This window comes from Plutella xylostella, chromosome 20 (assembly GCF_932276165.1).
Source record: "Plutella xylostella chromosome 20, ilPluXylo3.1, whole genome shotgun sequence".
In the NCBI taxonomy this organism is placed as follows: Eukaryota; Metazoa; Arthropoda; class Insecta; order Lepidoptera; family Plutellidae; genus Plutella; species Plutella xylostella.
Window position 1 is genome coordinate 855,668 of NC_064000.1, and position 27,828 is coordinate 883,495.

The 27,828-nt window shown below is 41.1% G+C and overlaps 1 protein-coding gene across 1 annotated transcript in view; it reads right to left on the bottom strand.

The window, feature by feature from the left end:
• Window positions 1-27,828, bottom strand: part of LOC105380970 — a 151,107-nt gene that overhangs the window by 1,094 nt on the left and 122,185 nt on the right. Inside the window, exons 4-30 of the mRNA XM_048628257.1 lie at window positions 24,237-24,309; window positions 21,439-21,545; window positions 20,884-21,075; window positions 19,981-20,157; window positions 18,322-18,504; window positions 17,788-17,967; window positions 17,280-17,399; window positions 16,695-16,806; window positions 16,103-16,272; window positions 13,407-13,498; window positions 11,332-11,444; window positions 9,980-10,996; window positions 9,450-9,682; window positions 9,081-9,194; window positions 8,454-8,625; window positions 8,193-8,272; window positions 7,664-7,846; window positions 7,219-7,345; window positions 5,754-5,932; window positions 5,125-5,269; window positions 4,385-4,503; window positions 3,811-3,973; window positions 3,252-3,412; window positions 2,527-2,700; window positions 1,765-1,959; window positions 1,040-1,210; window positions 269-413 (exon numbers count right to left, since the gene is read on the bottom strand). Coding sequence (XP_048484214.1) covers window positions 269-413; window positions 1,040-1,210; window positions 1,765-1,959; window positions 2,527-2,700; window positions 3,252-3,412; window positions 3,811-3,973; window positions 4,385-4,503; window positions 5,125-5,269; window positions 5,754-5,932; window positions 7,219-7,345; window positions 7,664-7,846; window positions 8,193-8,272; window positions 8,454-8,625; window positions 9,081-9,194; window positions 9,450-9,682; window positions 9,980-10,996; window positions 11,332-11,444; window positions 13,407-13,498; window positions 16,103-16,272; window positions 16,695-16,806; window positions 17,280-17,399; window positions 17,788-17,967; window positions 18,322-18,504; window positions 19,981-20,157; window positions 20,884-21,075; window positions 21,439-21,545; window positions 24,237-24,309 — 4,897 coding nt within the window. The remainder of the gene's footprint in view (window positions 1-268; window positions 414-1,039; window positions 1,211-1,764; window positions 1,960-2,526; window positions 2,701-3,251; window positions 3,413-3,810; window positions 3,974-4,384; window positions 4,504-5,124; window positions 5,270-5,753; window positions 5,933-7,218; window positions 7,346-7,663; window positions 7,847-8,192; window positions 8,273-8,453; window positions 8,626-9,080; window positions 9,195-9,449; window positions 9,683-9,979; window positions 10,997-11,331; window positions 11,445-13,406; window positions 13,499-16,102; window positions 16,273-16,694; window positions 16,807-17,279; window positions 17,400-17,787; window positions 17,968-18,321; window positions 18,505-19,980; window positions 20,158-20,883; window positions 21,076-21,438; window positions 21,546-24,236; window positions 24,310-27,828) is intronic.

A 27,828-nucleotide genomic window follows, 5' to 3' on the forward strand; every position in this document is an offset into this window, starting at 1 on the left:
GTCTCCACACCACTGGTTTCCTTGTGTTTCTATGGGATTCATGGGTGGCTAGTGTCTTAATGAAACATATCTAGAAAGTCATAGAAACCAGTAGCCCTACGCCGTCAGCGGCGCATTGACACCTTTAAGAATGGTACGTGAAAACATAACAGAAAAATATCATAGCGCCCGCGAAAAGCTGTGAAATAACCATCTCTTACACTCGCCTAAAACCCGTCCAATTTTTTTTCACACGTAATTTGTCTGGTTGCATTTCTAGTAAACTCACTTCAAGCACCGCAGCATCGGGGCTCCCTTCAGCCTGTAGCCTGGCTCGCAGGTGAACGTGACCGTCTCTCCGATCTTGTAGTAGAACTTCACGGAGGACATGCGACCAGATATTGTGGTGCCTGGGTATGTGCAGGCTTGGGCACCTGGAGAGAGAGGAGGAGTTTATTAAAAATTTATTAATGCATCGCAGGAGACTGTGATGTTACAGGATTCATTAGAGATATTATCAGTTTTCATTTAGGGATACTGAAAAACTATACCGGCTACGTTGCCATGTTGGCAAACGGTTCATCCATTACCATACGTGCGTAACGCTGCAAATTACATAGAGTGAGCGCAAAACTAGCACTAGCTAGTGATCACTCGGCATATTAAACACTATGTCGGCAGCCAACAGTTTTTTTTTCTCCTGGTAACACAGCTTTATTTATACAGGGTGTTGCAAAAAGGGTATACTAAGCCGAAACCTACATGTGCAGCATGGTATATCAAAGCCTGAAACTGAAATCAGAATTTGAAAATTCGTGAAAAAAAAAATCATATTCCATAGAAACTTTGTTGGTCAGGTGACTTTTTACTATAGGATAATAATTTTTTTTTTCGCGAATTTCCAAATTCTGATTTCAGATTCGGGCTTTGATATACCATGCTGCACATGTAGGTTTCGGCTTAGCATACCAATTTTGCAACACCCTGTATACTTTCGGCGCACCCTGAACATTCATCATTTTGTTTCTCACTCGGAAATAAAAGAATAAGATAAACTCACAAGTAGGCGGCTTGTCGCTCCATCTTCCACTATCCTGGCACACCAGGATGGGCCTCCCGTGCAGCGTGTGCTCCGGGTTGCAGTGGAACTGCAGCACGTCGCCGGCGCGGTAGGGGGCGCGGCCGAGCACGTAGCCTGACGCGGGGGGAGGGAGGGCTGGGCAGGATACCTCTGGAGTAGTGAGAGATGGGGGTGAGTTAAGGTGTTGTGTGAGGCATGGGTAGGATACCTCTGTGGTGGAGAGGGGGTGTTATGTGTGGTGGGGCAGACCAGAAGGCCTAGACGCGCACGCCAAGACGAGACAAAAGCCGCACGATGTAAGTGAGCACGACCCACAACTTTTGTCACGTCTTGACGTGCGCGTTTTGCCCTTCAGTACGGATCAAGTTGGGTCTGCCGTTGAAGTGAATAAGTATATATACTTCCCTGAAGGGGTGTAATAAGTAGGAGCCAGATGCATCTGGCTTATTCGAATGGAACCTTTGTGGGTTTAATATGTATTATTAGGACGTTTGGTGCATCGCAGACCGATCAAATACACAATTTCGATAATTGTTATTATCATCATCAGCCTAATGCCCTTAAAGAGCACCCCAAGACTCCCTTAGCCCTCCTTCGTCTTCTCCATCCGACCTCAGCTACTTAAATTGTTAGTGGTTGGAGCAACAGACAAGAGCGTCCCATAACTCAGAGGAACACTGACATTTCCTTTTTTCCATCCATACCTCGACAAACCGGGAACGGGCGGGCCCAGTCGGCGGCCGGCGTGCACGCGGTCTCGGAGGGCCCGTCCAGCGCCCACCCCGAGGGGCACGAGAACGCCGCGCGCCCGCCCACCACGCGCGATATCACGGACACGCGCGGACGACGCGAGCCTTCGGTTAGTGGGGTGTCGAGGACCACTTCGCCGCATTCTACGCCTGGAAGTGGGAAGGGAGTTTTGTGGTTAGGGGGATAAATATTGATTAAACAGTTATGGACAATGATGAAGCTCACATCAAGGTGTCAAACGACACCAGTCGGGTCACTTGCGCATTGTTGCATCATAATGTTGCCACTACCAGCAGGATTGACAATGTTACTCGTATTTAGGGATCACGAGTATACAATATTCAGGAGATATTATATCCTGGTTAAAAAACTGGCCCTGTAAATGCCAGTATCACAATGCGTAACTAAAATTCTTGACCGCTTAACCTTCCACCTGGGTTCCCAAGCTAGTACCCTACACTGCAGTTGGGATCCAACCCTTGCTGCTAACAATGAAGTTATCGTTGTATAGGATCTGAACCCACGATGGCATTCCTCTGCCAATCTTACCCCTACTATGTCTCATTTCCTCTTCGCTTTGTAATAGTATTCTAAAATCCTACTTATTTATTTATTTATTCTAAAATCTTTATCTATATTCTAAAATCTTACTTATTCACTAATTTATTTATCACTGACTCCACTCTAAGAAGACTCTATATCAAAACAGCACTCACTCTCACAAACAGGCAGCGGCGCGCTCCAGTTGCCCGAGGCCCTGCACACCAGCGTGTGGGCTCCGATCAGGGCGTTCCCGTTGGCGCACACGAACCGGATCTCCGTGCCGAGCTGCGTGCCCTTGCCGCTGGCCACCAGCCCGCGCCGGATGGGCAGTGGTGGGCAGTGGACGTCTGGGGATAGACAAGAGAGGATTTGAAGAGTTAGAATAGTATACAGGTATGCTTATGGCTGTGGAATACCTAATGCTTGATACTACGTTATCAATGCAGGTGAAGGGAAAGAAGTATGTCAGGATTGTTGATTGCATGTTGAGGGGCGTTGTCTCTGCCTACTGCTTTGGGAGTCAGGCGTGAGTGAATATGGTGAGAATAAGAGTGTGTATGTGTAGGTATTGTGTACGGAGCCCCACTTTGATTATTAAGATGACGGAAACAAACTGTAAGATAGAATTTTGTCTGGAACATGTAGTCAAGCACCAAGCACCTATTCCCTGAAGCAATCCTCTTCACCCATAGCTTCAACGATTCATTTATACCATTCATATAATATTACTAGCGTATGGACAGGCCCAAACCCTCAAGTCAATGGCACCCTCGCGCTGGTCCTAAAATCTTATTATATCTGTCATTATTTCTTTGAATTGGAACCAACGCGCGGGTGTCATTTTTAGGCAAAATGTTCTGACGGGCGCATCCTTAATTTTGAAATCATTGACCCATACCTTCAACAATGATCTCGATCTGGTGCACCTGTCGGGCGGGGGTCTCGCAGCGGTAGACCCCCGAGTCCGCCTTCTCCGCGTTGAGGATGCTCAGCCGGTACTCCAGCGCGCTGTCGCGGCCCGGGTCCGTGGTCCAGCCCTCTTGGTATGTGCGCTCTGAACTGTGAATGGAAATTGCGGTTGTTACAGTGCCACTAACTAGAAGAGTTGTCACTAGAAGTTTTGGACCAGGATGATTTTTGCCATGAATAGGTAAGCGTAGTGAGAAACGGCCTCTGGTTCGCCGAATGACAGAGCGTTTTGGCTATGCTAGCGTGCCTAAGTCCTCCTCCTCCGATTACAGGCTGATTAAGGGATGATTTTATAGTTACAGATCCCTCTGTTGCTTTACAGCAGATCCATCTTATTGGCTTGTAGGACAGTGAGGCATCTAGAGAATATTCTTGGTTCTGGCGTGTCGGTGATAAACACTAGACCATGCCTTTGGCTAGTACTCCTGGTATATGAGTACTAGAAAGGCAGAAAGCCGCTATGACTGAAATAAACACCCGCCACTTACTCAGGATAATGATGCGTATAGTTCCACTTGGGGTTCCCGAAGCGCCGCATCCACAGGCACTCCATGTGAAGCATGGTCCCCGGGTACACCAACAGTTTACCATCGTTGGTCTGCGCGATGGGGCCGTTGGAGTAGCGGAACAGGATCGTCGGGGGCTTCTCCACTGAAAGGCAACGAGCACGCACGGAGGTTAACATTCTTGCATCGCTTTACGACTATGCTGTCCTGGTAAACAGGGAGTTTTGGCAACACCAACACTAAGTCCAAATATAATTAATTGTATTTTTTCATCTGGCAACCCCGTTCCCTCTCTTCCAATCACGTTATCATCAATGATTCTATTAAAGTACAGTTAATATATAATCAGCGTAAGTAATTAATTAATCAAGTTGTACAGTCCCACTTCATTTCAGGCCGTAAATTTAATTCGAGATCATACTGACAGGGTTGCCGGTTGGTACGCACAGGCCTATGTTATCTTGAATTTTAAGGGTTTCTTGTCATTTATTCACATATTTTTGAGAAGATAAATTTATAGCTATTTGTAAGACGCTACAAAAGAAGAGATACTCACTAGCATAATCAGTGGCCTGGTTCAGTCCGATGCACGCCGGTTGTGCGCCGTCCCATGCGCCTCCAATACATTTGCGTGTTTGTGATCCGGTCATTGCATATTTTCCTATGTCGCTGCATCTGAAATCATACATTGTTTCTATTCACTATTAAAGTCATCAATTTGTGTTTCTAAATTGTGGTTCTAAGTTTGGTTAGGAGTTAGGACATAGAAGGCTGATCACCTGATGTCCGAAACAGTGAAACGATCCATGCTGTCGGATGGGCATGTAAAGCAGTCGGTCCTGCGCCTAGCTCTCTCCAGTCGTGTCGGTCAATCCGTCCCATTGGGCTATGAGAGTGATGGAACAGAGAGTGCTCCTGTGTACTGCGCACACACTTGGGCACTATAATCTACTCCTGCGTAGATGGCTGATCTCAAATTGAGATTGGCCGCCGTGGTCGAAATTCGGCTAGGAAGACATTATTATAAAGTCAAAGATTGTTATTCATAGTACAAATATACCTTTAACGTATGCATCTTTTTGATGAACGACAATATTTTAGTATAAACTCTCGGAAAGTGCCCTTTGTAAAGGAGAAGAACGGAGACAAAAAACTGTATACAACCTATAAATTCGTATCGTATACTTATAGTTACTTGAAAATAACAACTGTCATGGCACTGTACTCGATGCCATCAATATTCTTTGCGTTCAGTATTTACCAGTGATTCTCAGCTATAAAGCAGATAAAACTTACCTTGACACAATGACGGCACCAGCTGGAAAGTCAACCACCTCTGTGATCTCCAGGTCGTGGTAGAAAGATACGACATTCGGGTCGTCATTGCTGAACGTACAGGTGTTGTTATTTAGCAGATCCTCTTCCTGTGCTTCCAGCTCTTCTGTAATTTTAGTCTTGTAATTTTTATCATCTAACAAACGGAACAGTGAAAAAATATGTAAGTAAACGGTATTACAGATTAAATGCGAGCACTACAGAGGTTCAGACACACCAAGCCGACCTTAAAAGTAAGCGTCCACCTTTCACATCGTACGCAACGGACGCATCGCATTCAGTATTTCAAACTCATACAAGTGAGTCCACTTAGCGAGGATTATTAGCAAATCGAAAAAGTCCAATCCACCTGCCGTGGGTCTAATAGCAATAACCCTCCAGTGTTGGTAGACGCGTATTATTGATTTAGTGTTTGTAGGAGAGTTTTCTTATGCAGAGTTGCAGAAAGGAACTTTAAGCTAATGTCTATATTTTTTCTATCGGACAGACATGATCTCTTTCTGTCTGTATACTGTCAAGCAAGGCATCAATAGATTTAAAGCCGATATTAGCTAAAAGTTCCTTTGTGCGTCATTCACTTTGAAACGTACCACAGTTGAAGCTCTTGCCGACCCACTGTCCTTGCTCGCAGATGACCTTCCAAGTGGTCTTCTCCCCCATTATGGATGCTATGCAGCTGAACGTGATCTCCGTTCCATGAGGGTACCCTTCAATCCCGAGGGTCCCGTTCACTTCCGTCCCGTCCCGGTATACTAGCGTACCTTGGACCCTTGGGGAAAATATTATTTTGTTAGGGCTTAAGTAATTTCGAGAAGGTAGGACGGTTGTTATTTCATTTGAACTTACGTCCTTTAGTTTTAGGCAAACTGTTTTTGAATTGGAAATGTTAGATTTAATTACTCTTGACATGCGAGTATGTCAGGAAAAATTGGTTGTTTATTGTGTTTTTTAGAATATGATGATAGCATGCACTATAACACCTATTTATTGGAAAATTTAGCAAAACAAAAACAAGCTTGGCCAAGACATAAGAAGCGATTACCGTGGCCAAACAAACAGCTCTCATTCTAAAACATTTGATCTCAAGTAAACTCCTACCTAAAGAGTTGATGACTAAGCCCTGCCATCTGAGGATTTGGTTGGAAACCTTGTGATGACAATGATCATGATTCTTCAACTTCTTCAATACAGATTTAAGTAGAAAATAACGAGAAAGAAGATCTAGCGCAAGATTCAAGATTAAAATCAGACATTTTAAAAGTAGAAGAAAAGTTTCAGACAAAATCTTCAAATCAAGTTGAAATTTTTAGTAACAATGATGTATCTATATGAGACGATATCGATGAGTTTTTTTAATGGCGATGGTGGAGATGGTGAAGTATTCAAAGAAGCAAAAGTCCGAACCTAGAAGGCTCTCACCAGGGCTTCGCATCTTTATACGCCTGCGCTCGCTTCGCTCTTCCCAGTCAGCAAATAAGAAACGTAGACTTTGCAAAAACATTACTTTTTTGGCGTCGCGGAGTGGTAAGACCATATGTCCACCGAAGTATTTGTGTTTATTTTGAAAAATCATTATCAAAATCAATCGGGAGAACATAATTGCCATACAATGGAATAATTAATAGTAATAAAGGGATAACTACAAAGTCAATGAACACATATACTTCATAAACTATCAAATTCAGCTGTGCTAACAACACTCAACTAGCAACAAAATAAATTATAATATAACTTAAACTAAAACTTGGGGTAAATAGCGTTGTTTATCTTTCAATGAATATCTTGCTATTTGAAGATGCCCATTAGATGAAAGTAAACGGAGTGAAAATAAGCTACAATGAAAGCCCATTGAAATAAAAGATTGTAAGTTTAAAGACAACAATACGTTTCAACGCTGAACTAAAGTGTTCTGTAATATCATCCAATCATGGCGCTGAATGGCTTACGTCTGTTGAAACTTACTGTGTCACCAAGTGTCTAAGAAAAATTGTATTTCATAAGATAGCCTTTTCTTAATTTAAATCGGCACAAGTAAATAATGGAGTAAATTATTACCTAGCAGGAGGACCGCATTCTGTCACAGATTTCCCGTCCAGATCTGGCTCCAGTTCTGAGACATCCTCTCTGACGATATCAGATCCACTTTGGAATTCTGAAGTCGGTCGAGGTCTGCTTAGGTTTGCTGCAAATGTGATGAATTATTTAGAAATCATTAATTTGTTGATTGCCAGTGCACCAGTTGAAAATATAACATACGGTAAAGCCGTCACTCGGAAGGGCTTCGTGCCGCCATCATAATATTTACCTACCTATTTCACATCAAACACTAGATTAGATGTTATGAATCTCTTCTTTCAATTGCTATAAGTACCTTCAGCACGATGACTAACCCTAAGCAAGCTCTTCTATTTTGTACTAAAACGTTAATAACACGAACATGGTTGAAGGTTGTTGCTATCATTCATCTTAATCTTGACCGCAAAAGCCCACACGCACTTACCCAAAGGCCTACAAAAGTCGTGGACAGTGGGCTGCAGCCTCCCCAAGTGGCAGTTCAGGGTGGCTGGCGGCGACCTGCCGGCCTCGCAGGCTATGTTCACGGAGGACGCGTGGGCTACCGTCAGACCGGCGCGGTAACCTGCCTCGTAGGTCGCCCCGTGGAGGGAGGGCAGCTCACAGGGGGCTGGGGAAGATAAGGATAATTAGTAGTTCTGGCCTTTACAGCCACAGGAAGAGATGTGGTGCTCTATCCCCACCTAGTGCCATCATCTGTTAAGATGCCGTGGCCAATGATGATGGTACGAATCGGGAAATAAAGATATTCAATAAAGGTTTTCCGGTTTGTCCCACCGATGATCGTATAGAAACGTAGATAACTGAAAGTTGAAGTCGTCTATCGGTTTCGCTCAGCCGGCTGTAATATGTACTATGCTCACTGCGCAGGGTTTACTTAAATCGTCTTGTCAGAAGTTAGGTGTAATTCGTAAGAGGACTAGGTTCTTAGAATGCTGAAGAGTTACCTAACGTACCTGGTACGCATTCAGGTGTGCTGGTGACAGCCCATTCACCGAGCCAGCACCTTAGGTTAGTCGGTCCTTGGACGTTATACCTGAAAATATATAAGGTAATTTATACATACAAGAGGTAAGACAACCATAAGAATATAAGTTTTTTTTCAACAGCGCTAATATTGCCACGTCAAAATTGCCCTGTCTAAAATATTTTAAACTTATTGACTGTGCCATGGTTGGCCATGGTAGTGAATCTACACAGGTGTATGTGAAACTCACCCGTATTCACACGAGAAGTGGACAACTTGTCCATTAGGAACCGGATCGGTTTCGTTCAGCTCCATTTCTTCACTGTTGTTGAACGGTGGAATCACTTGGCCGGAACTGGCCGGTAGGTCTGATGGGGCCATCGTGTAGATGCCGTACTCTGTGGGAGGCACGTGGCAGGATACTGAAACATAAACATTGTGCACTAAGTTAGGAACAATAACTATGAAATGGGTATTCATTCAGCTTTTTGCAGTCTGGTCAGTCTTCAAATATAGTAATTGTACACCATTTACGGATCAGGCCCTGTAGCACGGGGCGCTAATAAGACGTGATAAAAGTTCTCCGTCGCGCTCACTTTGAGGCTGCGCGATGTGAGTGAGGGCGATGCAAAACTTTTGTCACGTCTTAACTGCGCCCCGTACTAGCCCTTCTGGTCTATTTATAAAACAAATGTTAAACACAGAATGTGATATATCCAATCCATAACTCTTACCTAGTAGCGTTAAACATCTGTTTACGTTGTGTCGAAATAATTTTTGTGCTAAGACCTTTATTATAACTCGATAGAATAGAAAACTATGAATGAAGAAATGCTTTAAAATATAAAAAAGTAATATAAGTTATGATATAACTTACATATTTCACATTTGGGTTTCTCCGGTTTCCACCTTCCTCTGACGCATTTTGCTGTTGCATTAGGTTCTAGGTTTAGACCGTAGCCCTTCCCGCAGGCTACCCGGACGATGGTGCCTGAGAAATCATCAATCAATAGTAAATTGTTATGTTTTCCGATTTACCTTTCATAAGGATCATCATACGATTGTAATTTTACAGAAAAGTATTAAGTAATTTTCCCCATATTCTTTTACAAAAAGTCTCTGTTTAGTGTCATTAGATTTATCAAACAAGCCAAGCTACTTGAAGGTACCAAATAGAGTTAGTTGAGTGTGTCCTCTACGTAAACATTTAATTACCCCATTGCTTTGGGTAAAATGTTTGACTTACCCGAGCTAAACGTATTATTGGGGTCGCGACCAAACTTGACAATCTCTATGTTGACATAGGGCTCGCTTTGTATTGGCTCACAAGGGCTCTTCGGACGACCCTTCTTGCCCTTTTCAGTAGAGTTCCCTTCAGGTTTGACTGACCCGTCGGCGTCTACTGTTGCACTTCCTTCTTCAGAACTTGATGAAGAGTTATCGGGTGCTTGGCGAATTCTGCCTTTACCATCTCGGCCTCTGAAAAGTATTAAAATTATGGGAAACACCACTTTTCACACTGCAATAGTCAGCTTCTACTAGATAGACACTACTTTGTACTTTGTCAAACTAACTACAATGATTAGGCAGTTAATTATTTTAAAGGTACATATTTGTGTAGGTACTATTTATGAATGTCACAGGGTGTTCAAGACGAAGTTCGGACTTGCCAGCCACATAAGAGCACATAACAGAGTGTAGCAAGAGTCGCTGTTGTCGGATACGACGAAGAGGACATCATCATCATTTATGAATGTGTTTAAATTAGATACTTACGATTTCGGAACTGTTGCTGTTGTTTGGTTAAGTTTATCTGTTTTTCTACTGGTTCTTTTATCTCTTTTTTCCAAAAAGTTATCAACTTCTGTGGAGTTTGTTTTCTGGTACATGGGTATTACCGCCATTTCCTTGCTATCTAGCTCTTCTTTAGTAACATTGTACGTTACAGATCTATTCAGTGGTATTACTTTTAGATGTTCCATCCCTCCGTCTTCATTTTTATCGTTGTTTTCTAAATCATTTGAGACAGGATCCAGATGTTTTAACACAATATCTCTCTTTTTACGAGATTTGGCAGCTAGTAATGGCACTGCTGTAGTTATCGGTTTACTTTCAGAAACCTGTAATTCCATATCGTTTTCATTCAAGTTATCAAGTTCATCATTTTCTCCCGTGTTACTGATTTGAGTCAGAAATCGTTTTCTCCTTTTATCGACGTATCGTTCGAAATATTGATGTTTTAATTTATTTATGTTTCCAGTTTTATCATCAGGATTTAATAACTGATGGTCGGGAAACAAACCACCTTTAAGTACTGTCATATTTGGTATGTCTTCCAAAGAATCAGTGGATTCAAACTCGAGACTTCCATCGTGAGACACTATGTCTTCTTCCTCGGGTTCATATACAGGCTGATATGAATATAATCTATGGCCGATCGGCTCACCATGTACATTATAAACAGTATACATAGCGGTGGGTAGATTTGTGTCTTCAATGTGACTACTTATATCTGAACCAGGCAGCATTTCGTCATCAGATTCCAATTCGATATCAAACTTTTTCATGATTTTGAAATTGGCGTGTCTTAGCGTTGGTTTGTGGTTCGTCGGTGAATTATATTTATCGTACAAGTTTTCGATGTAATCTTGTGAGGGGTTGGAGTCCTGTTTTCTTTGGAGGTCGTTGTAGTATTGTCTCAGGAATGCAGCTCTCTTCTGCCTCAGTTCTGTGTCTGGAATGGATCTTCTTCGACGACTCCAGCGTATTCTTGGATGCTGGTACAATGTGCACCTGTGGGGTAACCACCACCGAACATTAGCAATAAACAATCGTCAAGCGTCGCTCGCTTGTCAAATATGACATAAGTAGTATGGATCTGACACATGTTTGACAGGCGACCGACGCTGCTTAATATGTCAGTTGTGGTCAAGGACTTGTTGTGGCACGGTAACTGAAGTTATGACATAGTTTATTACTGAAACTGTCGGATAATAAGTCGGCGCATCTTTCAAAAGTTGCATGTATTGGATGACTTCTAAGTGGATACTGGTGGCTTGATTTAGAAGAGGACTAACCGGGCTATTCTAAACATTATAACCCTAGTAAAAAGAGTTAAAACATCTTACTTGGGCAGCTCCCTAGGGCTCCAGTGCCCCCCGACGCAGGTGGCGCCGGGGGGGCCTTCAGACAACACGTAGCCTTTCTCGCATTCGTACATTATTTGTTTATTGTTTACCACCTGAAAATAATATCAAAATTCTTTAAAAAAGGTGGTTCATATCGATAATGAGTGACAGGTAATTTTGTGAGATGGACTCCAACATTCAACACTATTGGCACTTTATGTTTGTATGTTTTAAAAGTACTATTAAAAAGTATAAGATCAATAAGATTTTGACAGATTATGTTACTATTTATATGCGGAAAATAACTACCTACCATTGAAATTGTCAGTAAACCATTCTACAAAGCTGGGTTAGTTGCACTCTATTTCACCAAAATATAATTTAACACATAATAATATTAATTAAATAAGTTTAACAGATCACTGAATCATAATTGATATTAAACAATATTATAACAGCAATAATTATTTAGATTGAATAATTACCTAGCAATTAAAATCTAATAGCATGCACTAACCCAATAGGGAATATGCGTAATTTTTTTTAATACTTTTATTGGATAGTTTTACATCACTTTATTATAGTAAAAAAAAATTCAACGCCAAAATAAGTAATTTAAGGTATTTTAAAGAAAGTTAAAACATTACAACCATCACGACCACTTTGAAATTCCCGTCAGGATGGCGGGCTGTCGTGACGTCATAATCGTTTAATTTCACGGCTCAGAATAATGAGTCCCGTCAGTCGGCATAGATTTTTTACCTAATCAAGTAATCACAGAGTACTTTTGTATTTTCAACAAACCAATGTTGTCATGGTAACAAACGAAAAAGGAAGTGTATAAAGTGTGATCAGTGGCTGTTTTGTAATGGTAATAAAGTGTGACCAGTGGCTGTTTTGTAATGGGAGCTCGTAAATAGCTGCTAGTAGCTCTTTTGAAATGGGAGCGCGCAAACCAGAGGACCTTTGTACACAATATTACGCTATTATGGCAATATGAATATAAAGTAATATTTGTATTGTATGTAAGTACTTACTGTAACTTTGGTTCTCAGTAAGAGAGACTAGGGTTAGTGGGTCATTCTATTCTATTATCTGTGGGGGTGTAAGAACCTGCACCTGGCTCTCTTTAATGGAACCATTGTGCATATCTCAAAGGTCTAAACGCCCTTATCTAAACTATCGAATAAGAGTATAAAAATATATGCATATTCCCTAATATTTGGGCACACGGCTCTCGACTTTTCAATAGTCTTTGCTGTCCTTATCCGCAGCTGGCAACAGTTTACTCGTTCATACTGCGTAATAAATTTAATGTGTCCAGTTCTTCTGATTACGAGAATTCTTCCATAACTTAATTTAGAAAAAAATAACAACTTTTGAAATATACTAACGACTGCCATTATAACCTAAAAGTAGAAAGAGCAACTTGTGTCATGTTCATGTCATAATACTGACAATACAAATTTAATTTTATTGTGTTGCAATATGGAGCATATTTGAGTGGCTCGTTGACTAGCGAATGGCTGTTTACGCCTCATTACAATAGAACAACTAGTGGCAGCCCATACACTACCAACAAAAAATATAAAAATACAAAAAACTTTGCAAACAAACAAGCATATCAAACAAGAAGTGGAGAGGTTATAGGAGGCTAGGATCTACTCGTATTGGAAGAATTTTTATGTGATCCATCGTATCTGATCACAATGAGCATCACAAATACTCGGTGACATTAACATTTCTTTGTTTACACTTGACATTTATTTAACTATACGCAAACGCAAAGAAGTTATTATTCTGAGATTGATATATAAAGAATTATGACGTCACATCCGCCCTAAGAAAATGGGTGACGTTTCTCGGAAGTTAGAATTTACCGAAGTTTTTTTGTACTTTTCAACTTCATTTACTTGCTCAAAAATAAATTATAATCAAAAATAATGATGGAGTCGTAGTTATGAAACAACAAAGTTTATTATAAATAATATTTGACCTTTATTTGAACCACTTGCATATTCCCTATTACAATAACAAACTCTGAAACTTTCAAATCAGCCTAATTTAACCCTTACCTTCTTCACATAAGGTCGATAGTCGTACAAGCCCATGTTGCCAACCAGTAGAACCTTTCCATTTTCAATATAGCCCGGGAACGGACAGAAAACTGCAACAAACAGACATTTGTTAATTAGATAAGTGATTTGTCAATTAGCGGTGCAGATTTCAGGGGCCTACTCTGGGTTTACGAATACAGAGCTTGCAATCTTAATAGATTTAGATTATACAAAATGTTAGTTATCATATTTAATTATGCACAGTTGCGTCGCCAAGTGCTAAGTACTACTCATTTTTTTTGCTCTCATCAAGTTCATGTCCATCATACACCAGCTTCTTCTTGTTCTTATAATTTCTGTGATCAGCACAAGAGCCACATTTGGGTGGTTTGTTGCCGTGGTTCAAGGATTTCGAATTCAGATTTGCACCTATTAGCTTAAAAAAACTTTGTGGTGTAAAACACTAAAACAATGTCCGGCTGTTGCTGGAGAAGTATTTGTTAATGAAGTACCGGAGTAGACCACCTGCATGAATATTGCATGCATTGTTGAGTTGTTCGGTTGTCCCTCCCTAGAGGCTGCTCAGCGGCGCATTATTAATTAATTATTGGTAATAAAAGTTGTCCACTTGTTTTGCAACAGGTTTGCAACAATCTGTGTTCGGGGAGTATTTTTAAATCCGCAACAGGAACATGTGGGTAGCTTTTAAAAGTCTTAACATCTGTGGTTATATTTTCAAGAGGAAAATTATTTTCAGGAAAACCCTTAGGTACATGAAATTTCTTATAACGGCGCAACGGTTAAGAGTGTGTGGTACGATAATTTATTAGGGCTTGTGAATATTTGCATTAATACATTTTCAATATATCATACATACATACTTACCCCGTCTGCGTAACCTAACCTTGATTCTTCTTCTTATTCGTCTGAGGATTGCCACTGTGGTGGTGAAAGGATTATCCAGTCAGAATACCGTCAAAATACTGACTTCCCAAGTTGATACGTTACTCTGGGAGACTCTTACATGATGAATGTATCGTCATCCCCCTCTTATTCCTAGCCTCCTTTTCCTTTTTAGTCGTCACGCCATTTTACCCTATCCTCTGTCATATCCTCTGGGTTCTATACAGGCTGCAGAACCTCACCTTCCTCACACTTGGGTGTCTCCCTGGACGCCTTGTCCAAGTCTGGCACGGAAGCCATGAAGCGAGCTGCGAGCCGCTGGACTTAGATGGAGCGACGCCAATAACACAGCCGTAGACAGACGGAAATGGCGGACGTTGGAGACCCTCTGCACCTCAAGGGTGCCATAGGACTCCAAAACCCTTACCTTCCTCACACTTGGGCATCTCCCCGGTCCAGTTCCCGAAGGAGCAGACCACGACGGGGTTCCCGCGCAGCTGGAAGCCGTCCTTGCAGCGGAACCGCGCCTTCATGCCGTGCTGCGTCTTCATCATCACCACGCCTGGTCCGTGGCTGCGGGTAGTCTGGTGCACTTACTTAGCAGTGTGTGATTCTTTCTTCTTCTTAGGGTGTCAAAGACCAACACTATAGCTGTTGCTGCCGCGTCACGGGTTTGTTATAGATGTAAATAAACGTCACTATACGGCGATTCGCCTTGAATACGGCGCTGTGATAGGTGGAACGCTGATAAAATGTGATTATCTACGTCGATATCGATTCTGTGTAGCCCTGTCTTGTGAAGCTGGTGTAAGGTTTGTCACCGCGGTGAAAGGATTATCTAGTCAGAATGTCGTCATCTGCTCAAATAGATAAACGTCCACTCGGGGAGGCTCCTGCATTGTGTATGTATTATAATCCCCTTCTTCTTCTTCCAAGATTAGCGTCGGCTTTTTGCGTCACGTTACGCCATTTTACCCTATCCTCTGTCATATCCTCTGGGTTCGATATAGGTTGCAGAACCTCACCTTCCTCACACTTGGGCGTTTCCCCGGTCGCCTTGTACAAACGTGGCACGGAAGCTTTAAAGCGAGCTGCGAGCCGCTGGATTTAGCTGGAGCGAGGCCAAAAATACAGCCGTAGATAGACAAAAATGCTGGACGATGGAGACCCTCTGCACCTCAGAGATGCCATAGGACTACAAACCCCTCACCTTCCTCACACTTGGGCGTCTCCCCGGTCCAGTTCCCGAAGGAGCAGACCACGACGGGGTTCCCGCGCAGCTGAAGCCGTCCTTGCAGCGGAACCGCGCCTTCATGCCGGGCTCCGTCTTCATCATCACCACGCCTGGTCTGTGGCTGCGGGTAGATACTTGCACTTACCTGGCAGTAGAGTATAATGTCAAAGACCAGCAGCTGCCGCGTCACGGGTTTGTTATAGATGTAGAGAAAAGTCAGTAAGTATATCGCAATTTGCCGTAAATACGGCGCTGTGATAGGTGGAACGCTCATTAAACGAGATTATCGACGTCGATAACGATCCCGTGTAGCCCTGCCTGGTGAAGCTGGTCTAAAGTTTGACACTGTGGTGAAAGGATGAGCCGGGCAGAAACGTCATATACTTACTGACTGCCCAAGTATGTAGATACGTCACTCGAGGAGGCTCCTACATGGAGTATGTATCATCATACCCTTCTTCTTCTTCTTCCGAGCATTTTGCTTATTTACTGTCAGTTTCGTGCTTCACGTCACGCCATTTCCCCCTATCCACAGTTATATTATCATCTGGATTCTATACAGGTTGCAGAACCTTACCCTCCTCGCACTTGGGCGTCTCCCCGGTCCAGTTCCCGAAGGAGCAGACCACGACGGGGTTCCCGCGCAGCTGGAAGCCGTCCTTGCAGCGGAACCGCGCCTTCATGCCGTGCTCTGTCTTGGGGGCTATCACCATGCCGTTGCGGGGGAAGCGCGGCATGCGTTTGCATCTGGAAGGGATGGTTGGTTAGAAAATAAAATATCAGTTTAGGTATTATTGTACGTGGATTTATTATGCGTAAGTACTCCAATTGATTCGATTCATAAAATTACTAAATTTAAAATAATTAATGGAATGTAACAATGTCAGCCCATGGCTTATCCGCGTCTGCAGAGGATATCTTATCAGTTTCACCACCACAGCATTAGGTGAACCAACGACATAAAGTGGTTTACCTAATCTTTAATATTGCTGAAGTCACAGGAGTGGCAGTGGTAACCTTATTGCCTTGCCTGTTTTATTATTTACACCATTTCACAAGTTGATTCTGTAAATTTATTGCCAGGTGTTGACACCGCTTTAAATGCTGATGCCTTCAGACTTCATTTCTTTTCAGCCCAAAAAAAATGCTGATGATAAAAGGCTCCTCACCTGGCGGGCTGGCAGCGCGGGATCTGCGTCCATGTGCCGTTGTTGCACGTCACCGCCGCGTTGTTCGACGGAAACTCGTAGTTCTTCTCACATTCCACGATTATGATCTCACCTGGATCACGAAAATATGTTAGGAATTAGGATTGACGTGAAAAGCTGTTGAATATAGAAGAGTTTAAACTTTTGTTGTACCTAACATCTACACTGTATGCTGGATAACTGTATGTAAGGATTCATTCTGGATGCTGTAGATTCTACAGCATCCAGAATGAATCCTTTTGCGTACTGGTACCCACATGAAATAGATTTAAACCTTATGTTTTCTATAATACATACATAAATATGCTCACGAATATAATCCCCGAAGGTGTAGTCAGAGGTGACGTGTTTCTATAAGTATTTTCAATTAAAAAAAATATTAGCGGATAGTCCGGATAGAGATTGATCAGCCTCACAGGCGCCCCGCAATGACCCCTGAATAAATCCAAACCACAAGAAAAAATACGTCGAAATATCGGTAGGTATCAAATTGCCGTGATTGCAACTGCAATTTGATACCGATATTTGCAACTTAATGTGACTTACCATGCTGCACCATGGAAGAGCTCCCGACTATCTGTGTAGTCTCCTGCGTGTCATTGTCCGAGGTTTTGTTCTCCACTAGGACCACTCTTCCTTGCGACACGTGCGGCACGACGCATGGCGCTGTAATCGAAAACGATTTATCAGTGCTATACGTCGATGAAATGACTTATTATGGATAGTAGCTAGTACACTGAAGGTCCCGAGTTCGCTTCCTGACTTGGTTTTGATGCAGATATTGGTTCTCAGGACTTGGAGGTACCCGTGTAATGGACATAGGGTTGCTTTCTATCACATTAAATACTGTCGTTTTTGAAACTACTCCTATTATTTAAGTGATTAGTTAAAGTGTTTCAGATTAAGTTTGTTCATGGGTTACGAATATACAGAAGTAAAGGCAGGTAAACAGGCCGGCAAATTCTAGGTAGATGTGAAAGAACCCAGGAAGATGAAGATATACCTAGACGATGTAACAATTAATCTTATAGGTAAATGAACACTAGATACTTACCAAGACACTTCGGCAGCGGATGGCTCCAAGTCCCATCATTCTGGCAAATAGCCGAGCCATTCCCCTCCATCCGCATGCCGTCCTGACAGCGGAAGATGATGGACGCGCCCAGCCCCGTGCCCGAGGAGATGTTCTCCAGCCACCCGTTCCACAGCTGCCCGGGGTGGCCGCAGTTGATTTCTGGTAAGAATGGCGTGGAATTAATAACATACATATAGGTACCTATTAAAAATGTAAACCTATGTAAATATCTACTTCAATCTTGTCGGTTACGACGGGACCTAGATTCCCTAAACTTTTCTTGACCTTGATTATAGGATTTGCCATTTGGCTTAGCGTCAGTCGGTGAATACCCAGGGTTCATATATAACGAGTCACTGGAAATGGATACTTTCGTCTACCCCAAACGAACTTCACTGATTGCGGAATCAGATTTATCAGGTCTTTGCTATGTTGGCTGTTTTGATCACTTTTTGTTATCTTCTAGAAGAGTTTAAGAAGGTATTTAAATAAGTATAATTGATTGTAACGCACCTTTACAAGCGGGCTGCGTGCCGGACCACTTCTTGTCGGCGCCGCAGCGGCGCGTGGCGTCGCCCACCAGGCGGTACCCGTACTTGCACTCGTACGACACCACGGAGTTGTAGGCACACGACGTGTACACCGCCTTGCCGTGCCGCGGGCCCTCCGGCGGCGGGCACTGCACCTGCGTCACCACTAGATGGCGACACCAGTCGCTTTAACTCACCCACAGATGGCACTGTTCGCTAGTTTTAGTTTTGTTACAAAAGGTTTGTTTAAAGCGCATGCGGTAGGTTAGAACAACGATAGAACATGCAAAATGAAACAATGGTTCAAGTTTTACCTTTATTTTCTCTACTGCACAAGATTAGACGGTTAAAAGATTAGACGGTTAAAATTTCACATTAAGTTTACTTGCACAATGAACATTTAGCTCTAATTAAAATGTCATCTACATACATGTAGCTAATAGAAGTTTTATAGAAAAGTTAACACAAGGCAGTACAGACAAGGATGACAATGTTTTATCATGGCCATTTTAATAACATTATAATTCTCAAGATATTTTAATGTTCTACATAGAATTTTTATGTAATAACAGCTCTAAGATAATGATAGATGATCTCGAACTTCGTTTTACGCTACTTGATATAATATTTCTACTCAATTAGTCCCCGTCTCTCCTCCTTCTAAGAGCGGCAGGAAAGGAGAAAAAAATAATTTAAATTTGTGTAAAGAATACTCTACTTTATATTTTTTTGCAATGGATGTCCCACTTTCATCAAAAATAAGTTCGCTATCAAGATTTTTAGTATTTTTTTTATAGAAACTGGATCTTGACTTGGTTAAAATCAAGTTTCTATGCTGTTAACGCCAAATACATACAAATAAAGAAATGCGTTTACGTGGGACACCCATTATTTGAATTTGCATCATGACAATGAAATTGCGTTTCCAAAATGATAGCCATGATAATTTTTTGTTAGTAACAAAGCGACATGCGGGTCTAGTCTCTTTAGAGGTCAAAATGTTAGAGATTTAGGTTTTTTTTACAAGAACTCGAAAACCATGCAGCATTCCACAGTAAAACGGCGACATAGAGATTGGCAACTACATTGTCACGAAGCAATGCAAGGAGTTTACGCGAAACAAGTTCAAATAATACAGTAATATAGTATAGTTTCGGTGGTGATTCTTGTGCTCCTGAAAGTAGAATATCATCCACACATTACATGCCTTTTGAATTATGTGCTAATAGTTATCATGAAAATATTTAGGCATTATCAGCATCTTCATCATTAGACTATGATTGATATATATATACTACCTAGTTATGTTTACAGATAAATTATGTATGACTGTTTGTCTCTAAGTAAATAAATAAATAAATAAAATGATTGTCCAATCCAGGATAAAGTCTAAAGGAGCGTCACACCACTCTATCGGGCTTTCACATCCAACAACTGCCTAAGGTTATCGCATATTATTCTGATGTTCAACCACATATCTTTACAGGTTAGTCAATACTCAATTCACAATCATTCCAATTTATAACATTTTCTCATTATCAGACTTTATCATCAATCATTCATCCAACCCATCATTATCATGAACACCTCACCAGAATCACCACCAAAACCTCCAAAGGCATCTGTGTTCGTCAATACTCACGGACGCAAGTGGGCAGCTCCTTGGGTGCCCAGGCGCCGTCAGCCTGGCAGTAGCGCTCGGCCTTGCCCACCAGCTCAAAGCCCTGGCCGCATTGGACCACGGCGCGGCATCCAAAGGTGTGGCAGTCGGCTGTGACCCACCCGTGGGGGACGTCGCCTGGCTCGCCGCAGGAGCGGGCTGGAGGGTGGAAGGTTGTGGTTTGTTGGGTTGGTAGCATATTAAATGTCAAGAAGTGGACGTGGATGATGATTCAATGAGAGGCGGTGGGGTAGCTGATAAACATATAACAGAAGTCATGGTTGTCTGACCCTATATTGTAGCTCCATCATTAACGAGATCTATTGAAATTCCAAAAATTGCAGTTCAAACCAGTCACATATTAATGATTGATAGTATCCGTTTGTAGAACAGCCCTATAACCAGGTTGATAAAAATGTATAACTCGTTTCCAAAAAACTGTAATTTTGATATTTTTAGTGAACATTTGCATGCGTTTAAACGAAAACTAATCACCTATTTCACACATTTGGATAAACATATTTAATAATTATTAAACTGTAAACTAAACAACCTCAACTAATTTGTTGTACCTACTTAACTAATCTTTGTTTTCATATTTGTTTTTATATTACTTCATGTTGCTATCTTTGTAAGCTGTGGTTACCTATAAGTGGATGGTCACCTGACCTGAAACATCTATTGTTAAATTAATTAAGCTGTTTTTTAATGTAATGTAATGTGTACCATCTGTTGGTGATCCATAAATAAATAAAATAAAATAAAAATAAAAAAATAGAAGAAATAAAGCTAAAATAGCAATCCTTCAATTTGCAGCACCAACCACCCTTCCCAATCCCAAGACATCCTTAACATCAAACATATCATAACAACAAAGGCACTCACGTTCACAGCTGATGTCCGGTCCATACCAGCTGGCCTGGCCCTCGATGGCGAGGCACTTGGCCCGGGGGAAGCCGTTGGTGACGTAGCCAGTGTGACAGTGGTACTGGACCGTGGCGTCAAGGTCGAAGGTCGCTTGCTCCGGCAGCGCGGAGTGACGCGCGTGCTCTATGGTTGGCGGCTGGAGGCAGTAGACTGGGGAGGTAAGGATTGTTATTATTAGTAGTTGACCCAATATCGATCAGGATGATTGAGTTCTGAGACCGGTTAAGTGGTTAGTAAGTTTAGGCTAATGCACGCAAACTGAAAGTTTTTGTGCCATCTGTATCCCACCATCGCCGCGCGCCGCCTTCTTCCAAGGTAATGGGGTAATACCTGGACAGATACAGAATGGCGTAAGGAGGCTAACGATGAGTCTGTGGTTACGAGGCACGTGGAAGTTTTACCCAGCAATGTGATACAATAGACGCTACATAAAAGAAATATTGGCATTTATGATGAAGTCAATTTCCTTAAAGTCTTGGCCTTGTTCGTTCAGAAAGTTCCAGAAGCACTTACTATTCTCCTTGCAAGCCGGCGGCTGCCCCGCCCACTGGCCGTCCGCCTGGCAGCTGCGGCTCTGCAGCCCCACCACGTGGTAGCCGTGAGGGCACGAGTACACCGCCCTGAGGACAGAGAGAGATGGAAAATGAAGGATGTGCCTCTGCGGAGAGAGAGATGGAATATGCAAGATGTGGTAACTTAGAGGAGGGTGGAGGGACAGGACAAACGTTTTAAGGAGTGCGTCCTGCCGGTGATGACGTATGGTGAGCAAAAGGAGAGAGAGATGTGGTAATATACAGGAGGGTGGAGGGAGACGACAAAGGTTTTAAGCAGAGCATCCTGCCAGTGATAACGTATGGTGATCAAAGGCGGGAGATGGATGGAAGGTGAGAGATGTGGTAACTTAGAGGAAGTTGGAGGGAGACAAGGGTTTTAAGAAGTGCGTCCTGCCGGTGTGACGTATAGTGAGCAAAAGGAGAGAGAGATGGAAGATTGGAGATGTGATAATGGTTGAGGGAGAGAACTTGACGTATGGTGAATTGGTGACCAAATGTTGACGCTTACGGTTTGTTATGGAAAAAGCTATGCTTGGACTTTCTTTAAAGAATGGCATCAGGGATTCGTCAGGGAAATAAGGTTACTGTTGTAAACATCTCTAAAAGTCAGCAAGGCGAAGTGGAAGTGGAAGAGATAATAAATACGTAGTGCATTTCCAGTTCAGTTCCTACTCGCAACTCATTCACTATTGCTTTGGAATCGCTGAGCTTCCCTAAATACGAGTAACCGTTCCAGTCTCAGTGCTTATGTAAATGTCAAGGCATATTGCTCCATTTCAGCGACGATAGGACTTGAATGTCTTACTGAAATGGCTACTTGAATAATGTAAAAGGCTTATTAGATAGAAAATTGACAAAACCAAAGAGTTTTGCCAGGAAGAATATAGACGAAAGCCTCTAAGTTGCCATGGTCTTTGCAAATTGTTTATAGAAATGTAATATTAGATTTTCTAACAAAACGTGTCGTAGTCGCATCCAGTTAGATTGTCTTTTGTTATATTCAAAACAATACGACAGAGATTATTTTGATTAATGAAGACGTCATTGAAAACGAAACAAAGAAGAGAAATATCGCCGTCCTACCCGTCCCTAAACTTCGAAGACAAACTTTTAACGAAATTAATAATACACTTAACTTCTTCTACTTACTCACACAAAATATTATTTATATTTAAAACTTCTCTTTTATACAATATTATTTTTAAACATACAATAGACAGCGTGTTTAAAAAAGTACTAAAAATTAGTAACTTTGTGCACAAAAAATCAAAACTTTTAATTTGCCGCGCCGCTGACAAAATACTCCAAGTTTTAACATGAGCAGTGAAATTCTTGCTTCTCGAGACGAAGTCAGTGCCTAATTAATAAAACATGAAAGAAACTCGGAGTTAACTAACAAAGTTCCTGTAACCACTAGCTTCAGGCGAAACAAACCATTTATTTTAATTAGTCCAAGTTGTCAAGATGAGTCCTTGTAGAAAATCGTTTTTGTAGTGTTGTCTTGGTTTATTCTAAACCATTATTTTTGTTCACTGGGATATAGCGCTGTAAATTATAGTTTTCAAATCGCTGATTATAAATTTATGGAGAATTTATAGTTCCTATGCACTTGGCTTACTCGAATGGGAAAATTTCCATACATTGACCGGTGGATCGGCTCACATCACACATCTAAAGGTACTAAACCTTAATGTGTAGGTTCCATCGCAATGTTTGTCACTGTAAGTGCGATAGTACCTAAGTATACGTTTTCATTTAACTCCTAAGGTATATTTAGAAAACGAAAAGTGCTAAGTACTAAGCAAGCTTAACAATGTGAAAGAAATATCTAATCTAGAATTCTTTATTTATATTGAACGAATAAACACCGTCCTGAAAAAATAATTAATTGTTTAAACTATTTAATTGTTCGCGAGTGTAAGAAAAAAATATTATACGAAAATCAGTACAGCCATTAGGAGCTACGCCACGACACTGACATAAAAAACAGACACGTGGAATTTATGGCACTCCTACTTTTGCGTCGAAAGAAAGAAAGAAAGAAAATACATTTATTTCACACACACACGGAAACAACACAAAAAATAAATAATAAAACAAATAATAAAAAAAAGGTAAAGTAGAATGAGCAAGGGTGTTGCTTCCCGGTGCAGAAACGGGATCGCTGGCGCTGGTTTTCAGCTAGAACCCTGGGTGAAGTCACGGACTGACTTGACATAAAATATTATTCAAAAAGCAAACAAATAAGAACTATAGCTATAGATACTTATACATACATTATAAACTTATGAAGCGACGAGACTCGAGAGCGCGAGCATAAAAAAAAGTTGAGGGCTAATAAGACCCAAAGTAGGCGAGAATCTGCTCAAATAGTGGCCATCAAATATTAACCAGATCGTTAGAGTTACGAAGTGACTTCGCTTCAAACATTTACCAGGCCATCAGACTTGGCACGGCGGTCGCTGCCTAATAAATATTTTAGGCTGAATGCTACATGGAGTTAGGGAGAAGAGGAAAATGATTAAAAGTTTTGTTGTTTTGTGTTTGGAAGTTTCGGCAGAATTTGAGCTGTATACAGGGTGTTTTAAAAGTGGTATACTAAATGGGAATTGGGTTTGGGTGGGTGGCTCAGGGGGTTCAGTGATTTTTTTAACTTTCCAAAACTCGTAGAACAAAAGTGGTTCAGACTGATTGCCCAAATCACAACCTTTCAGTTTGTATACCTTTTTGCAACACCCTGTATATAAAGGGACTCACTTGTCTCCGAACAGTCGTCCCGTGAGGGTGACCTTCCCTATCTCCGGCTGCTCCAGCTCCGGACACTCGCGGTCTGCAACAAACAAACAGACGGTTATTGGACACTTCACCCTACTGGACTTGACGTGAGAAATTTGGCTGAGATTTGATGGGAGACCTATGGTGTGAAGTTTACTTTTCTCATACAGGGTGGCCCGTGAATAGGGGACCAACGAAAAGGACGATTTTCAAAACTCAAAGAAGAAAAGTTACTATATTGACTCAGGGGGAGTTGCCCCCGTTCCGTTGGTTCTGTTGGTCCAAAATAAGAGCTCCCTTGGAAAGTGAGGATTTATTTGTTAGAAGTTTCTTTTGCACAAAAAACCCACCTAGTTCGTAAAGAAATCTTAATGAAATATGGTTGGCTAGGTAACATCGGAACAGTAGCCCGATCCGGAAAATAACAGTAGAGCGATCCGGAAAAAACAGAGCTAACGTATAGAATCGAATGCGAGTGCGATTCGATTCTATACTTTAGCTCTGTTTTTTGCGGATCGGTCTACAGAGCTAACGTATAGAATCGAGTGCGAGTATTCTATTCGAAAGTGCTGTCAACCTGTCAACAACAAAATGGCGGTGAATAGATTTGCGAAAGTTTGACAGCTATCATTCCATAGGTCATTCTCAGAATAGTCTAATGTACTCTGTGGTCATTCTATTCAATAGGTAAAAAGTGTTCGAAAGTGCTGACAACTTGACAACACTTTCGAAGAGTCGCACTCGCACTCGATTCTATACGTTAGCTCTGTTTTTTTCCGGATCAGGGTGCAGATGAACCATTATAAATAAATGAGGTAGGTAATGAAGTAAATGAAGTAAGCGGCTAATTCAAGCTGAACGCCCGATCTTCCATCTTCAACAATAAAATTTTCTCGTTTATTTTAATATATTGGAAAATTTTACAAGTCATAAAATATTTTATTACAGGCAGCAGCGGAGGTAAGTATTTCATATATTTAATTGAGCTGACTAGATGCTATCCAGAGCAGAGCTATCTGGCGATACCATTTCTAATCTAGGTAGGTATGTTTCTGGTGAATATAAAACATGAACATCAGTCTGTTATAAGAAATCAAGATGAATTTTCGAAAAATTACCTTAACAAAATAGTTTTTTCATAAAAATCGAAATAAAAAAATGATAAAACCCAGAGTTCTAGCTGAAAACCAGCGCTATGTCCTACCAAGGCATCAAGCTGAGCTAGACCCAGAGATCTAGAAACCGTTTCAGCATCAAGAAGCAACACCCACGCTCATTTATTTATTACTTTTAAACGTTTTTCTTTACTCAATGGTTGTGTTGTTTCTTTCTTCTTTCAAAAGCCATACCTAACAAAAAATATATTCCAAAAGTCACGTCCCAATAGATTAGCCTTACCACTGAAGGATCTCTTCAGTATTTGCCACCTTAAATAAGCTTGTCTTCTTTTATGTAAAGTTCTTTCAGCGAATTTCAGTCTCATTCAGAACCGCTCTTGACATAGTTTCAGGAATGACGTGCTGTACAATCAGGGTGGGGGTTACACTTTGAAACGTGCTGCTCAATCTCTACTACATCGACATAAGGGTTTAAGTTGAAGTGCATGTGAGGTATTTCGTACGATATTTTGTATTTAGGTAATGTAGATTACGTAATATGAATACAAATACGAGGATACTTCACAATAGTTTTATTTTACCTACGTGGCGAGTCTCTAGATTCTACAGGTGTTTAAAAAAGTATGAGTAAGCCGAAAGTGCACGAAAGGACCTTCACTGATGTACCTATAACATAATTTAATATATCTTTTAGGCATAGGTACGTGCAGCGCGCCCACGGGTACTCAATTTATAAAATAACCTACCACAAAATAAATTTGCTTAGAAGATAATCTTTCTTGCAAATAAATTATTTTAAGCGCGGTTACCAGTTTAGTGCTTGAGACAGACACGCTAAGAAATCACAACCTGCTGATGAAGAAAATACTTCATTAAACTCTTCGTCCAAGTTTCCAGTCTATAACATACTTTGACACTGAAATGGTCGGTAAAAACTTTCAATTCCCTCTTACGACGTACAAAATAAGAGCTATACAGAAAATGCAAATGTTCCTTAGTCCTCGACTATCCTAGTGGCGGCACTAATCGAACTATCCACACTTTAGGAACACAAGCTATTAACTAGTTCTGTAGACTCGTGAACTGGGTTCGTGTTACGAACAGCGAAGTGTTTCTGAGCTATTACGAGTAACTTGGGGTGCCTAATGGAAACCAGATTCAATGTTAAATCATCAGGAAATAACCGACAGGACCAACTAACAAACAATAATACCACGTGCTCTTACGGTGATGGAAAACATCGTGAGGAAACCGGCACATCTAGATGTGTATGCGTTGTACCTCAAAAGGTAAAAACGAAAGTCTAGTCTACAAGTCATTTCAAAACTTTATGTCGTAGACAAAGTCAAATGCCTTTTTATTCATCGAATAAATTTTTTTTTCTGATGAATGTATTTTTTTTAAACTACTCCGCGTTCGAGAAAGGGCTCTTTGTCTTTGGAGAAGAACGGAGCAGAGGAAGAACGCAACTCCTGAGCCATCTTTTCAAAAAAGGTCTTCGTAGGTGTTTATTGTAAAGTCTGCCCATTTAATTTAAAACTCTATAGATCTTCCACTATGTTATTGTATTTTTGTCGTTTCCTTGTGCCTGGTAAGTAAAATTGGTTTTTCTTTGAAGTCTTCAAATATATATGGCATTTCGACTGTCAAAAAACCAATAATATAATAGACAGAGTATCGTTAAACCTTCGACCATATAATCAAATTAAACATAAAATTTAATGTCAATTCCAGAAGGCCTATGCTAACTAACTAAAGGCTCGGATCAGATCGGCCCCGGGCACCGACACTGCCGACAAACATCGCATGGAACTAACAAACTTTGTTTAGGATTAGGCGGATCTGTAGATGCAATGAAACTTGCGCTATTTGGAGTAGGATAAACTTAGATTTACAATATTAGAACAAGATGATAAGATAAGATAAAAGATAAAATACTCTTTATTGCACACAAACAGAAACAGTATTACAAACATGAAAAGAAAATAAATAGCACAATCGGCGGCCTTCAAAAGTAATCTCTTCCAGACAACCAAATTTATAGGAAATAGAAATAAAGAAAATGGGTATCCTGTGAAAACAAGAGATATTTATGAACTACATTAATATAAAGTATAAACGATATGTAAATACCTACCTACATAAAACCTACATAGTTAATAATAAATATATACGTATAGATCCTATAATAATACATAAATATTATTAAAAATAAATAAATAAATAATTGCTGGTGCATTCTAATCAGGATAAGATAAATTTAAGTAGTGCTGTCGGAGCTTGTTTTTGAAGGATGGTAGAGAGGGTGCGAGTCTGATTTCAATGGGCAGATCGTTCCATAATTTAACAGACTGAAATGTGAATGAGCCCTCATAAAACACAGTTGTGCAAGAGGGAACATGAAGGCTAAGGTTATGAGATGAACGTAGTGAGCGGCTATGTGTAGAGCATCTCAA